Genomic DNA, 15,651 nt, shown 5'->3' on the forward strand with positions numbered 1-15,651 from the left:
GGTCTTACTTCTATTTAACATCAGCCCTCCACATATCAAATATTGAACCTATTTCTACCATATCAGCAATAATAATAGTAACTGATATATACTATGTGCTAAGTACTGTTTTAAGACTACATTAAATTATTTAATCTTTTCAATAACCCCCTTGAGATCAGTCCCATCTCCATTTTGCAGATGGGGAAACAAAAACCCAGAGACTCCTTGCTGTTTATATCTACTTCATACGGAATATGTGAGTTGAACCTGGGTGGCCTGGCTCTAGAGCCTGGGCCCTTAGCCAGTACACTATACTATTTTTTTTGTTGTTGAGATAATTAGACTGTTGACTTTTAATAAACAAGTTTGACATATTTTTAAGGTCTGCCATTGGGAAAAGATCTGATACATTTTCTCAATTACATAACTAATCTGAATGGTTTTTTTTTGTTTTCTTTCATGGGTCTGGGTGCAATGTTTGGGCTTGAAACAGAAAACAAGTTCTTAAGTTAACTCAATAATGCATCAGTCACATAGTGAGAGATTTATCTAGGCTAAGAAAATACCAATAAGCTAATCTTACTTGTTAGAGCAAACTTCATAACCAGCTATTTCCTTGACCTTATTTTTGAAGTTATAGCCAAGAGGAAAATATGTTTGTAATTGCATTATTTCATTATCTCATCACATTTATAAATCTTAAAGACAGAAGCATCTAAGAGTGTTCCCAACATAGCCATGTTTACCAAACAATCCACTCAAATTCAAAATCCAAAAAGACAGTCTAGATTAGATCACATGTCCACCCCCTGGCCAGGAAAGGGCAGGGAAGCTACGCTTATAGTCTTTTCATATAATAGGAGGACAGTTCTCTAAAGGAAAATGGAAGTTTGGTTATCAAAAGAAGAAGGAAGTTTTGTAGGGCAGGGAAAAATAATGGATGTCATCTATATTGTCACAGACTTTCTCCATGTTGCCAAATTTAAAAAAAAATCAGTTTATCTTATTTTCTTGATAACATCTGACAGTACTGGCTTGCTTTGAAATCACTCTTTCCATTTTCCATTCTCTGCTCCTACTTATCTTCATGGCTCTTCTTTTTTTTTTTTTTTTTTTTTCTTTTTTTCCTCCTGGTGTTTTCTTGGCTTTCTAGATGTCTCACTCTATAGTTACCCATATAACTTTAGAAAACATATTACTTCAGGTTACAACCTCTATAATGATGACTCCCAAATCTTTATTTCCTACCCTGACTTCTCTTGAGAATTTGAGATCTATATATTCAACTTCCTCCTAGACAGTTTCACTTGGCAGTCTCTCACAAGTGCCTAAAAGGTAATGTGTTCAAAAGCCGAAATCTCCATTTCTCACCCCATACTTTCTCCTATTTTTCCAATTTCATCTACTTAGACAGCACCATTATCTACCTGATCATCCATGCTAAATATCTATGACAAATACTAGATTTCTTCCTTTCACTCAGTCTCCTTTCCCTTCTCTCACCTCCTCCTAATATACATACATGGGTGTACTGTGTATTTTAGATTTTACATGTATAGTTGCTCTCAATTTCTAACTGTTTATGCCAGGCTACTAAGCCCTACTTGACCAATCAGGAGATTGTTGCAATGGTCTACTTGCTTCTCTCTTGACTCTTTTATCTTCTGTATCTCTAGAAATAAAATGTGAATACAATAATATTTTTTAGGATAAAATACAAAATTCTTTGCTTAGCACAATAAGTCTTTGATATTCTGTTCACAGACTATTTCTCTGGCCTATCGCCTTCCAATTTCTTTTGCCCATACAAACTGGGCTCTAATTATACAGTTACTTGTTGGTCCTTAACTCTCCATGATCTTTTAGGCTTCTATATCTTCACACATGTTGTTCTCTCTGCACAAAAGACTCCTTTCATGGATGGCTGTGTTGTCTTTCAAATCTTCACTCAAACAAAACTTGCCCCAGAAATTTCTCTTGGACACCTTGTCTGGTTTAGACATCTATCCTACATGCCCCTGTAAAGCTTATCAGACTATTGTGTTGGTTTACTGGTCTATTTCTAACAGTAGTTGGTAAGTAACCATAGGGTACAGATTGCATTTTATTTATGTCTCTAGTACCTTTTATGATATAAGACAAATACAATATTCAAGGTTTTTTTACTGAATGACTTTATGGAGGAAATAATGTTACTGGATGGAAACAAGTTGAAGGAACTTACTAGAGTTTATAGGTTCTCAATTATGTTCCCAGACTTGTAATAAAGAACTTCCCTTTCTCAAATAATTCAAAGCATAAACTTAATAATATATGTCCTTGCTTTAAAGCTAGCTATCTTTTGGTTCATGCTTTCATTTTTGTCTCCTGGCAAGGGGGAAAAAAGCTAATTACATACTTCACTTTTTAAAGCTTTTTCTTCAAGCTAAAGAGCCTTGAGAAATGAGCATAAAGATAATTTTCAAATAAGATAATCTGCCATAAAATTAATTATTATTATCTTTATTTCCAAAACTACAAGTCATGAATTTTCTCCTTTTCCCTCAAAGTCAAAAACTTCTTATTCTATCTCCAAAACATGTCTCTAGTGTTTCATCCAGTTCTCTTCTCCTGCTCCTGTCTTCTCATCTTTTCCTTGGCATTCTTAATTCCAGTCTCTCCTTGTCCCTCAGTCAGTCATCTCTCCTATATTCTACACTGGTGACATTTTTCTTTACAAGAGAAAAATCAGATTACTCCAGTGGAATTAAAACATTGTATTAGCATACAAGGCTCCATTTTTGCATTGCAACCAATTATGTTAGACTGATTTCCTATCACTTCTTTAACTGCAACTATGTTCAATGTCCAGGAACCTGCGAATGTTCTTTTATACTTCCAAGTGTTAGCCTATGGCAAGTGCTCTGCCTGGAACGTACATTCTCTGTGAATCTAATTTGTGTGATTTTTCTCAACATGATGTACAAATCAAACACTGCACATAAGATTTCTTTGTTTTCTCTAGACAGAGTTAGGTCAGCTCTGCATTTGTGCTCCTACAGAAGTATGTATATGTCTTTATTAGAGCATTTATTTCATTTTATTTATCTTTTTTTAAAAGTACATATTTCCTATCACACTATAAATGTAAGAAAGAAATTGCATCCAGGTATCTTTATATCTCCAGAATGTTTCATAAAAATAGGCACATAGCAAGCCTTCAATAAATGTTTCCTGAATAAAGTGAAAGAGTGCCTCTTTGACTTCAGACATGTCCCTCCCTGGAAGAGCCAACATGGGAAGAACATGTTTTAGGAATGAGTGGCTAGGAGACATAACTATGTCAGATATGAACCAAAACAAAAGAATAATAATGAATTTCAAAGAGTTAATGGCAGCCACAATGATGGTAATGGCCACCCCTACCACTAAAAATAAGATAAAAAAAAATAGACAAGATAAGCAGGATAGTAGGAGAGGGATGGGGATAAATATGAATTGCACCATGGCTGTCTTTCAAAGGAGACACATGCCAAGCTATGTATATGAGACAAGGTTAATGATGAACTCTGAGAATATTCTGTCCATGTTTTGTTTTGTTTTTTCTCTTTTGGTCAGTTCCTACCCCATACACTCAATTCTGTATTAAGAATATTAACAAAAGGAAAAGGAGATTAAGGATAATCTCAAATTATTACTACAACATACCTAGAAGTACAGTATGAAATGGTATTAATATAACCTTAATGTTTAAAACTATATCCAACATGGTGGAAAAACTAGTATTTGGGCCTATAAATGATATCTAAACCTATGTCCTTCTCCCACCCTCACCATACACTTTGCCCCCTGCTCTACCCAGTACCTGAGTGTCTTTCCCACTTTCCCCATTCAGTTCCAGTTTTACAGCAACCTATAGAAGGCTTTTCACCGTCGAGGGCTAAGCAATCTGAGAAATGGAGGTTGAAGCTATAGCTGTTTAAATGTCTCCTCCCCTCCTCAAATACACCTGCTTAAATTTTTTTGTCAGCGCTTATTCTATAACTGGTTAATTTGCCAACGCATAGTTAAATGTTGACTATTTATGTACACTTTACCTTCCCATAACAACATAACGTGTTTTAGACGAGACTCTTTCTAATTCAGATGTGTGTGCAACAGAGTTTCATAAATAACTCAATGAAAAATAAATTAATATAATTAACCCAATCCAATGTCAAAATTGCAATGAGAGAACATTATATGGAAAAATTAGTACCACAAGGTATCTTACTTAAGTTTCGGCATGCCCTCAAGCCTCCATCAGTTACCCTGCCTCAAACCACCTCTAAAAACAATTTAAACAGAAACAGTGTGCTCAAGTAGGCAAATGAAACTTCAAATGCCCGTTAATGCTGATAAGTAACATAACTTTCTAGAGTATGGAACATTTAATATTACTTAATATTTAATGCCCTGAAATCTAATAGTGAAAAGAATGGTTTATTTCACATCCAGTCCCACTTAATTCTCATACCATACATGTGACGCACACAGATGCCACACAGCCAGGCCAGGCTTACTGGACTCTGAGATTTAGCATTTTAAGTTCCATGCTCTGGACCCCACGCTACCCTCATAAGCCCAGGTGATGCAAGCTTGCACTGTCAAATTTACTAAGACATAAAGCACAGACAGGTTTTTAAAACTGTTAATAATGATAATATAAAAATAAATGTACTCATTCTCAACAAATAGAATTACATAATTCTTTAGATTATATAAACTACCCTCAAGAAGAAATGCTTCAATTATTCAGGGTAACAAAGTAAATATTTTAAATTTCCAATTCAACAACAAATAATCACTTGCTGTCCAATAAACACAGTTCCACAGTATGTACTACATAACACAAAAAAACTCCACAAATAATCCTTGAGTTGTATATAAGTTGCTAAATAGATATTTACATTTTAAAAATGACTACAGCATTCCCCAATTATACTATTTGATATTGACTAAATCTTTTAAAATAAAAGATAGAAGTGCAACAATAAGACTTTCATATGTACTTATATGAAGGATAAAATTAATCAGCATAAAAATATAATTAGGACAAAACAGATGCCCCAAATCAAAAGAATTGAAATTCATAACTTTCCTTTGTAAGGCTGATATACAAACATTAATTTCTCAGTAACACAGAGTTATTAATTGATAAACCTTAGAAACTACCTTCCTACCTGCTATTGTACATTATGGAGATGAGGATGTTTTGCTTGGGTTCTGATTTTTGTGGAGGGAAGTGGGTGCCTAATTTTAATCTAGATCGCTCCCTATATTAGTAGAAAGCAAAATGAGTAATTCCCAAGATAAATCACAAAACTGATTAGAGAAAGATCAATTATATCACTGATCAGTTACCAAGAGAAATGAAAATACACAACCAACCAACTCTTTTAGGAACCCTACAGACTTACATAGAACCATTTCTAACTACTTGGCACAGCCAATGAAAGAGAAAGAGTAAATGCTCTCTTCCTTTGGTGTACTCAAGGTCGGCTGCCATTATTATGTTAATTCAAACACATGTTATCAGAAATACTTTGGGAGTATCCTAAAAACTCACTATAGGTTGTTTGCCAAGGGTCCCAAAGCTCAACTCATTTCAAGTGCTTAAGAAGATAATCCCATGCAAAGTTAACAGGATCTAAAATTGTTTGAAAAAAAGAGTAAGATTTCGTCTTCATGCTTAAGGGTAGAGGAACTGTTTAACCCATAAAGAACTACAGAAGTAGTGAGGGAGAATGAAAATGGTGAATGCCATTTCTACCCACCATGGTGACTCATGACCTGCCCAGCAGCCTCCATGCTGACATTCTGGAGATAGTTGTGGCAGCGTTCCTTGTGCTCCTCCAGTGAACTGCGCTGCTTGTAGCTTCGTCCACAGTAGTTGCACTTGTGAGGTTTACCCACTGCAAAGAGAATGCGAGGTTAGCGTGCCAGCAGTCTCATCCAAAGCAAAATTAATATCTGACTTTTGATAGTGTGGAGGAAGCATTTATATGCCTTTCAGACTCAAATCTCTTCCTCCTCCACACTCTGATTTAGGCGAGAAAAGCTAATAAATTTCTAACAAGACTAAAAGCGAGCAAGAAGATAAGGTAGATCGTACCTTTGGAGATAGGGGAAATACTGAATCAAATTCATGCTCTGACTGTATCCTAGATCATGAGGGGCTGATGATCAGTCTTCAAATTATCTGACTCGTAACACTAACATTTGCCCTTACACAATTCTCTCAGCTTTGACTCATTCAAAAGACAAATCACGAGTGTCCTAGATACATGGTAAGAATTTTTTTTTTTTAATTTTTTTGCAGGGGGAGGATAAAGACAGAAAATTTTTACTGAATAAAATAAAATGCAATAACTTGAATGTCATCGTTTAGTGAAAAGATTATTCATGGGCACCAAGGAGACTAAAAAGAATTCAAGTGATGAGAAAAAGTAAAGATAAAAGCAGAGAGTTTCTCTTTTCTTTCCACCTTGGTAATAACTATTCATACATGCAAAACTTTGCAGAGGAGAAGTGTATTCTCCCACATCAGCCCTGTTCTTAGGTTACCAAGAACTAACCTACTAGGTGCTTTGAGTCAGAATTATTAACAGTAACCACTGAAGTCCCAACATATTTAGTTATACAATGATAGCAGCATTTTCTAATGCATTTCACATTCAGGAAATGAATTTTCTTAGTAACCAGAGAGCCGTATGTCAATATACCTGGTAAAATACTTCAATGCTCACATTAAAAAACAAAAAAACAAAAAAAAAAAACTTTGATGAAGGAAAACACATTTATGGAAAGAGATATGTTTTAATGTATGTCAAGTCACAAGGATATCAGAGAGCACATTAAGTCTTGGTTTTGAACGAATATAGGAAAAAAACATAAAACACCAGCTGGTCTGTGCCAAAGCCCTCATCAGTAAAGCACAGTGTGAATCAGGTCAGTGGCCCTCATCTGACATAGGAATCACTTTGTTTTGCCCAAAGGACAAACAGACCACTCTTTTTCATAGTCAAAGATAGTATCTCTAACTCCAGTCACCTTACAAACCCATGCTATGACGCTGGTCACAAGAGGAACTGAAATACTGTAACAAGGCAAGGTGTTCATAGCTGCATAGAAATTTCACTATACTGCTAAAAACACACACACACAAAATTTTTTTAAATTGTATTTGAGGTACACATAAAGTCACTTATTTCATGGTCATAATTTTTCAAAATGGTGTTAAATAAAAGCTATCCAAGGCAGGATTAGTCATTTCTAAAAATATGAGGCAAACTAACTTCTATTTTTCAGAACCAAGGATTTCTATACATTGAACCAAGGTATCTCTATATTGTGAAAAATCTTTATCGCTGTGTGAAAGCATTAAAAATTATAAGAAAATACTTTTAGTCAAAAACATTCATGTAAATAATATATTTATACATAATTGCATTTTAAGATACAGGACTACATACTACAAAAAGCTTTTGTTTGCTATTACGGTTACTTAATTTGGCGGTTTCTTATTGCTGTTTCTCTAGAAACAGGTGAATTTGCACTGAACAAGTCTACCTGTAGCTCACTGTAAACTAGTGTCCTCATCTCTGTCTTACCCTTTGTCACTCCTATTGCATTGTGTCCTAGGATACTATGTTTTACTATGAACATATCAACCTACTATGCTTTCTTCCCCTTATTTATATAAGCAAACCTGAGACCTCTCAACCTAATTTAAACATAGTTCCCTTACTCCCCTTGGCTCACAATCCTTTAGGAACTTTTAACTCACCTGACAAGGAAGAAAAGACCGTATACTTTTTACTGTTTCTGAAACTCATTTTTTTTACTAGCCTCATTTTTGAAGTCTATCCTATATTCTCCTTTACATCAGCTTCTCCCATTTTGACATCTACTTTAAAACATTGCTCTTGGGGCACCTGGGTGGCACAGTTGACTAAGCATCCAACTTCAGCTCAAGTCATGATCTCATTGTGAGTTCAAGCCCCACGTCGGGCTCTGTGCAGACAGCTCAGAGCCTGGAGCCTGCTTCAGATTCTGTCTCCCTCTCTCTCTGCCCCTCCCGTGCTCATGCTCTGTCTCTCTCTCTCAAAAATAAATAAACATTAAAAAATTTAAAAAAAATTGCTCTTTCCTCTTCATCCCAAGTTGAGCAAACTGTTGTAGAAGTATAACCTCAATTTCCCCAAATCTTGATCCATGCTCTACTATAGCAATCCACATACTGGGCAACATATGTTGGACTTTGATATCCTCTGTTTTATCTCTAAGACATGTACTCTGGGAATGCTCCACCTTGTCCCTCTGTCTCTCATCTAATACGTATTGGAAAAAAGCCTATCATGTACAAACACTGTGATGACGCTGGAATGTAAAGTGGAGAACACTCTCTTGGTGCCTATCATCCTCATGCAACTGGTAGTCTGGTGAGGAAGACAGACATTTAACAAATATATAACCAATATCTTACAAATTGTGGTAGATTCAATGGAGCAGAACGGTGTGCTAGCATAATGTGGGGAGCCAAATTTAGTTGGATAAAGTTGGACAGGAAGGTCTGCCTGAGGTAGGAACACTTTGGCTGATAACTGAAGGAAAAGTAAAAGTGAATCAGATAATGGGGGTGGTGGAGCAGGGTCGAGGAGAGGCAGTGTTTGAGAATTTCCAGGAACTGCTGTCGTTCTCGTGTTTGTTCTCATGTACTCAGCCCCTTCAAAGTCTAGATCATGTCCTTACTACTTTTTTGAAAATTATTTTCAAACATTATCAACAATCCTTGCCAGACCTAATGGCTCTACTAGCCCCTGAAGACCACTTCCCTCCTGTCACTCCTTTGGTATTTCTTAAAAATCAAGTTCACAGAAATATTGTTTACATTTACTCCCTCTATGATGAGTTAGTTCATCTATATGCTTATAAACCATGAGTTAGTATGTAAAACATATACATTCATAGAAGACCAGTATTTTACATTTATTTTGATAAATATTAATACATTCTTACCATCTCAAACACTTCCATTCTGATATTACTAAAACATTTTTATAAAGTCATCAGTAGCCTCTGAATCACTAAAGCCAGTGGACTTTGATTCTAAATCTTCCTAATTTCTTGGCCACTATCAAACTTTCATGTGTCTTGAATCTCCTATTTGAGCTTCTGGGATTAGATTTTATGTTTCCCCTCACTGGCTTCTCAATGACTCTTCCTACCTGGCAAATAGATATGTAACTTCAGATTTTATTCTCACTATAATTAACAGTCTCCCTCTGTTCCCTCTAGGTGAAGCCCTCATTTCAATGAAATGTCCAAACTGTGCTTGGAATAATTTCCCATGTTTGTAAGTAGCTACTGGTCATTTAAACCATTTTAGAAGGATGTTGGTGAACCAAAAGATGGAGTTTTCTTTTCTGTGCAATCACAGCACTCTGTCCATACTCTGTTGATGCATTACTTATGATAATTGCATTCTAATTATCCATACGATATCTATTCATCTCCCTAGTCCAAAAAATGAGCTTTGTCCTAAAGGCAGAGATGGTGTTTTACTCAGTGCTTGAATTGATAGTGCTTGTGGTGGTTATTAAACATAGAAGACACTCAATATATATTTGCTGAGTAACTGCCCTTCAACCTCATACTATCAAATGCCTTTTGAGTATTGCCTCACGTATATTCCTCTGAAATCTAAAATTCAGCAAATTCAAAATTATCTTCCTCCACAAAATTACTTTTTTTTTTAATGTTTATTTATTTTTGAGAGAGAGAGACAGAGTGTGATCGGGGGAGGGGCAGAGAGAGGGGGCGACAGACAATCCCAAGCAGGCTCCTAGATGTCAGCACACAGCCTGATGCGGGGCTCGATCCGGGAGATCATGACCTCAGCTGAAGTCAGACGCTTAAAAGACTGAGCCACTCAGGTGCCCCTCCACAAAATTACTTCTTTATTCTGACTGTTCTTTCGTGTCGCTGTTACCACTGTTTTAATAATCCAGACTCACAACAAGACAGCCCCTTTTGTTGCCTCCTACCTCTTTTCCCACATCCCAGTAATTGCTAAGTTCTATATACTCAACTCCTTTGATGTTTCTCAAGTTTATCCTTCTTTCTCATTCCCACAACCAATATGCAAGTTCCGTTCTTCATTATCACTAGGCTTGGCTGGCACAATAGACTTCAAACCAGCTGTTTTCTTGCATAATTATTTTAGTCCTCTCCTTAACAACATTTACTGACTCTTAACTTCTATTGAATAATTCCAAATATTCCAAATCCCTTTACCTGGCATTCAGTACCCTATACTAACTGGCCCTAAGTCATACATCCCATCTTCTACCCCAGGATCCAGCCAAAATCACCTGGAGCTTTTACACTTGAGTCTTAGTCCTTTGTGGAATGGCTTCATACAATTTGGCCCTCTTGAAATCCTATTCATCCTTCTATTCCCAACCTCCTTAAACGACATTCCATCTAAAAGTGATCTTTCCCACTAAAGAATCATAACTGTATTGGCCCTCATACCTAGGAAACATTTTATCATGTATTTGCGGTTATTTATATATACATTCATTTTGATCTCTCCCATGTTAGACTGTGACCTTCTTCAGAAACTGGAGCAGTGTCATATGTTTTTGTAACCTGCAACAAGTTTAGTATGGTGATTTGTTCACAGCAAGAATACATGGGGTTTTCATTAGTAACATCATTTCTTAACACTTTAAATATTTTTTTCTCACTGGCTTTCCTTAAATTTCCCTAAATTTCCAACTTTCAAAGCAGTGCATCTGTATAGAAAATATGAAAATTCACCAAAAATATTTGTAATTATACAATTTGGAGATAGCTATCTTTAACATTTTTATCATTTTCTTGCATTTCTTCTTGTACATGCAAAGACACATTTTGTTAGGAAATCATGTCACTATACATTATATTTATACTCTGCTTATTTTAATGAATATGTCTTAAACATTTCTCTATGTTATGAAATAATAGTTGCTGAAGTGAGGTAACAGATTTTTCTTAGAGTATATAGAATTATGATAATGTTGAATTAGTTTGCTTAGCATTCTTAGTCCTTTTCTTATTTAATATTTCTCACTTTACTATCATTGTATATGCTCATACTTGAAGAAATCAAATAGTACTAAAGGGCATTTACTGAGATACACAGACTCCCCTACCCCTCATCTAATAAAAATCTACTTTAATGTGCTCTTTTTGGAGTTTATTAGTTTGATGTTAGAACTTCTGGACTGATTCTTCAAATTTGTTCCCCTTTCCCCCCATGTCAAATATTTTGACTTTACCCTTTTGACAAAAAAAAAAATTCTCATCTTTTTCTTTGATTCTTTCTGCTAAATGTTTTCTAGCTATCATGCATTTTAATTTCTAAGAGCTCTTTCCTGTTTTCTTACTCTTTTTTTAAAAAAAAATAGAATTCTTCTGTTTTTTCTTGGGCACAATAACTTCTCTCTCTGAGCATTTTCTCTCTTTAAATTTTCTTCCCTCTTTATATTGTCTGTTTTCTCTGAGCTTTTTTCTTTTTATGTTGATCTCTGTATTGGAGGACTTTCTTACATTAATGGTGCCTGAATATATATTGTTCTTTCATATTGAATAGTGAGGCACTAAAAAGCTAACTGGAAGTTCAGGAACCGTAGGTGAGGTTTATGAACTATTACAGTGTAACCTCCTTATTGTTAGACTCCCATGTCTTCTCTTTCAATTTCCTTAGAGAAGATGCCTCCAATTTCTAATCCCAAGGGTGATAGAAGCTGGCTGTCCGCATTTGGAAAGACAAGAAATGGGGCCACAAATCTAAATGTTCAACTGTGGTCTTTTGCATTAATCCTTTGTTTTTTCCCTTACCCTTTCCTTGTTCAGGAGCCCCTAAGCCTGAACATTTCCAATTCAACGTCTCCAAAAAATAAACATTTATTTTTCTGTAAGGGGGAGGAAGAGGATTAGCTGGCTGGCTGTACTGGATGAGAGTAACTCTATGGTCTAACAATTTTGTACACAGATTTTTAAATTCCTTTCTATTTACTCCACAGCTCCATCCCTAACTTCAGTAGTCCTGTTTTCTTCCACTTTTCAGGATTCTGTGGTGCCAGTTAGCTTGCTACTCATCCCTTAATCCCCTCTATAATCACTAAAGGTTTTAGTCTGGTCTTCCTCTTACCACCTCTTCCTCTATCTGCTTTCCATCTTCCTCTTGGCTGCTATTCTGTCCTTTCTCATTGTCTTTGATCTTATGAGTTTAAATTTCTATAAATGTCTACTGTGATTTTCGTGGAGTTTTAAGGAGTGAGACATGTTGCTTTTCATTTCATCATGTTTAAACAGCAATATACAATATCACTTTTATTGTTGGTATAGTATGGCTCCGTAAAGATGTATTATAATTCTCTAACAACAACAACAAAAAAGGCATGATATATATTAGGAAAGCTTAGCCATCAAAAAAGTAATCACAGATTAGTAAAACAGGGAATTTGTGGAAACTTAAAATTGCATATCTCCTCTTTTCTACTGTTACTTATTTAAGTATTCTAACACAAAATCCCCTAAAAAAATTTTTTTAATGTTTATTTTTGAGAGAGAGACAGAGACACAGCATGAGTGGGGGAGGGGCAGAAAGTGAGGGACACAGAATACAAAGCAGACTCCAGGCTCCCAGCTGTCAGCACAGAGCCCGATGTGGGGCTCAAACCCGTGAACTGTGAGATCATGACCCGAGCCGAAGTCAGATGCCCAACCAAGTGAGCCACCCAGGCGGCCCCTCCCCTACCTATTTTCAAAGATATTTTAGCTTAACCATTTACAATGGATCTCAAAATGAACCACAGGCTACCCATGTTAGAATTCCCTGGTGTGTTTGTTAAAATGCAGGTTCTTGGGCACCATGCTGGGTCTAGAATTTCTGGGGGTGCCACCTGAAGGTCTGCATGTTTAACAAACTTCCTAAGTAACTGCTTTCATACTGAAGTTGGAAAACAGTGGTTTTATAGAAAATCATAAATCATCATGTTCTTTAAGTTTGGGGTTGAGTTAAAATTTCTTTTTAAGGTGAAGAATATTTTTTTAACGTTACTATAACGATCTTAACTGTATTATCAAAGGAGTTGCAATTAACTTTGCTTTCTAAGAAGTTTTGGGATTAAAATCTGAAAACCCTTGGATGAGGCATCATTTTGTTACTGGTATTAATACCAAAAAAGAAGTATTTTGGTATCAAAATTTACTCCTGTATGTTGATTCCATATTTTGAGGACAATGATACAGTTTAAAGTAAACTTTACATCAATTCTCCTTCAAATAAACCTGTGTGTCTGAATTCTAAAATTCAAGAGGAAAAGGTTCTATTGATCCATTTCTCCTAAATTGCAAATTGTGCTGCTGTCTTTTAAGAGGACTACATGATGTTATTTCACATTAGAAAAAGCAACATAGAAATTAATCATCTCTACTAATAAAAGACAAATGGTTTGCCAGGGTGTTGACTGTGGGAGTCTATCTTTCCCAATTTCCACAGCATGACATTAAGTGACAAAAGGAATATGTTGTCAGAACATAGCTTAAAGCCATTAAGTCATCTTCTTTTTCCCCCAGCTATAACTTTGAAACAACTGGAGAAAAGACAAAGAGGCAGGTGGACAGAAAGCAGTTGTTTTAGAGTTCTCACTTTCCTGACTTGATGAAGCAGGGCTCAATCTCATGGTAACAGTTTTTCACTGGCTCTTCTAAGCAACCATCTTCTTCACAAATAAAGACATGTTACTCCTGAATTCTGAGTTATAATACATGTAGATTTTTATTCTTAAAAATCAGCTTTACTGAGGTATAATTTACACAAAATAAAATCCACCCACTTTAAGTATACAATTCAAGGAGTTTGGAAGTATATACAGTTGTGTAACCAGCACAATTAAACTATAAAACATGACTGTCACTCCAAAAATTTCATCTTCCTCCTTAGCACCAAATCCCTTGGCAACCATTGATCTGCTTCTGTCACTACAGTTTTGCCTTTTTTCAGACTTCATATAAAACTGATTCATGCTGTATGTAGTCTTTTGTGTATGGTTTCTTCCATTCAGCATAATGATTCTGAGATTGACCCATGCTACTGCATGTATTGGTAGTTTATTTCCTTGTGTGAATGTACCACAGTTTGTTTATCCATTCACTAGTTTGGGCTGTGTCTAGTTTATGGCTATTAGGAATAAAGCTTCTACAAACATTTGCAAGCAAGTCTTTGCACAGATTAATGTTTTCATTTCTCCTGGTTAAATACCTACAAGAGGGATTGCTGGGTCATATGGTAGGTATCTGATTGGCTTTATAAGAAACCATTCATATGTTTTCCAAAAATGGCTGTATCACTGCATTTTCCACTACAAACATATTAGTTAATAACTGCTCTAACATCCATGCCTACACAGTATTGTTAGTTTCTCATTGTACCTATTCTAATAGGTAAGTAGTGATATTTTATGGTGCCTTTAATTTGTGTTGTTCTGTTGTCTCACAAGACTGATCTTTTCATGTGCCTATCTGACACTCATATATTTTCTTTGGTTTGCCACTGACACATTTTCTTTAAAGTATCTGTTCAAATCTTCTGCCACTTTTTTTTATTGTGTTTTTATTATCGAGTTGTAAGAGTTGTTGACATATTCAGGGTAAAAGTCTTTTATTAGATATTGTATATGCTTTGCAGATATTTTCTCTAAATATGTGGCTTGCCTTTTATTGGAGTTTCTTATGAAAAGTTTTTTTGATTTTGATGAAGTACAACTTATCAATATTTTATTTTATGCTTTAGTTTTTAAATATTCTGAGAGAGAGAGAGAACGAACAAGCAGGGGAGGGGCAGAGGGAGAGGGAGAGAGAGAATCCTAAGTGGGCTCCATGCTCATCCAGAGCTCAATGCTGGGCTTGATCTTAAGACCATGAGATCATAACCTGAGCCAAAATTAAAATTCAGATATTCAACTGACCGAGCTACCCAGGAGCCCCTATTTTTTTTTTTATCCAAAATATCTTTCACTAACCAAATATCACAATAATTTGCTCTTCTGTTTTCTTCTAGAAGTTGCATTTTAACTCTTACATTTTGGTCTGTGACTCATTTCAACTTAATCTGTGTATATATGCAAGGTAAAGCCTATGCCATTCTTTTTTTTTTCTTTCTTTCTTAGTATTTATTTATTTTGAGATAGACAAAGTACAGAGGAGAAGTAGAAAGAGAGGTGGGGAGAGAGCAAGAATCCCAAGCAGGCTCCGTGCTGTCAGTCCTTAACCAACTGAGCCACCCAGGTGCCCCGCTATTCTTTTTAAAATATGGATATCCAAATGTTCTACCTCCATTTATAGAAAATATTATCTTTTCCTCCTTAAATTATCTTAATATCTTTGTTAAAAATCAATTGATCATATATTGGGAGTATATTTTTTGATTCTCTGTTCTATTTCATTCATCCCTATGTCTAGCCATAAACCAAAAGAACAGATACTTATAATATAGTATTCAAATCAGGTAGTGTAAGTCACACACCTTTGCTTTTTCAAAATTATTTTGGCTGTTTTAGATCTTCTGCATTTCCAAACAAATTTTGGAATCAGTTT

At 35.5% G+C, this 15,651-nt stretch overlaps 1 protein-coding gene across 1 annotated transcript in view; it reads right to left on the minus strand.

Annotated features, from left to right (window-relative positions):
- IKZF2 (IKAROS family zinc finger 2) overlaps positions 1–15,651 on the minus strand; it is a 160,709-nt gene that overhangs the window by 16,502 nt on the left and 128,556 nt on the right. The window contains 1 exon segment of the mRNA XM_043577728.1: positions 5,778–5,915. Within this exon segment, the coding sequence (XP_043433663.1) occupies positions 5,778–5,915 (138 nt within the window).

The sequence above is a fragment of the Prionailurus bengalensis genome, chromosome C1, assembly GCF_016509475.1.
Source record: "Prionailurus bengalensis isolate Pbe53 chromosome C1, Fcat_Pben_1.1_paternal_pri, whole genome shotgun sequence".
In the NCBI taxonomy this organism is placed as follows: Eukaryota; Metazoa; Chordata; class Mammalia; order Carnivora; family Felidae; genus Prionailurus; species Prionailurus bengalensis.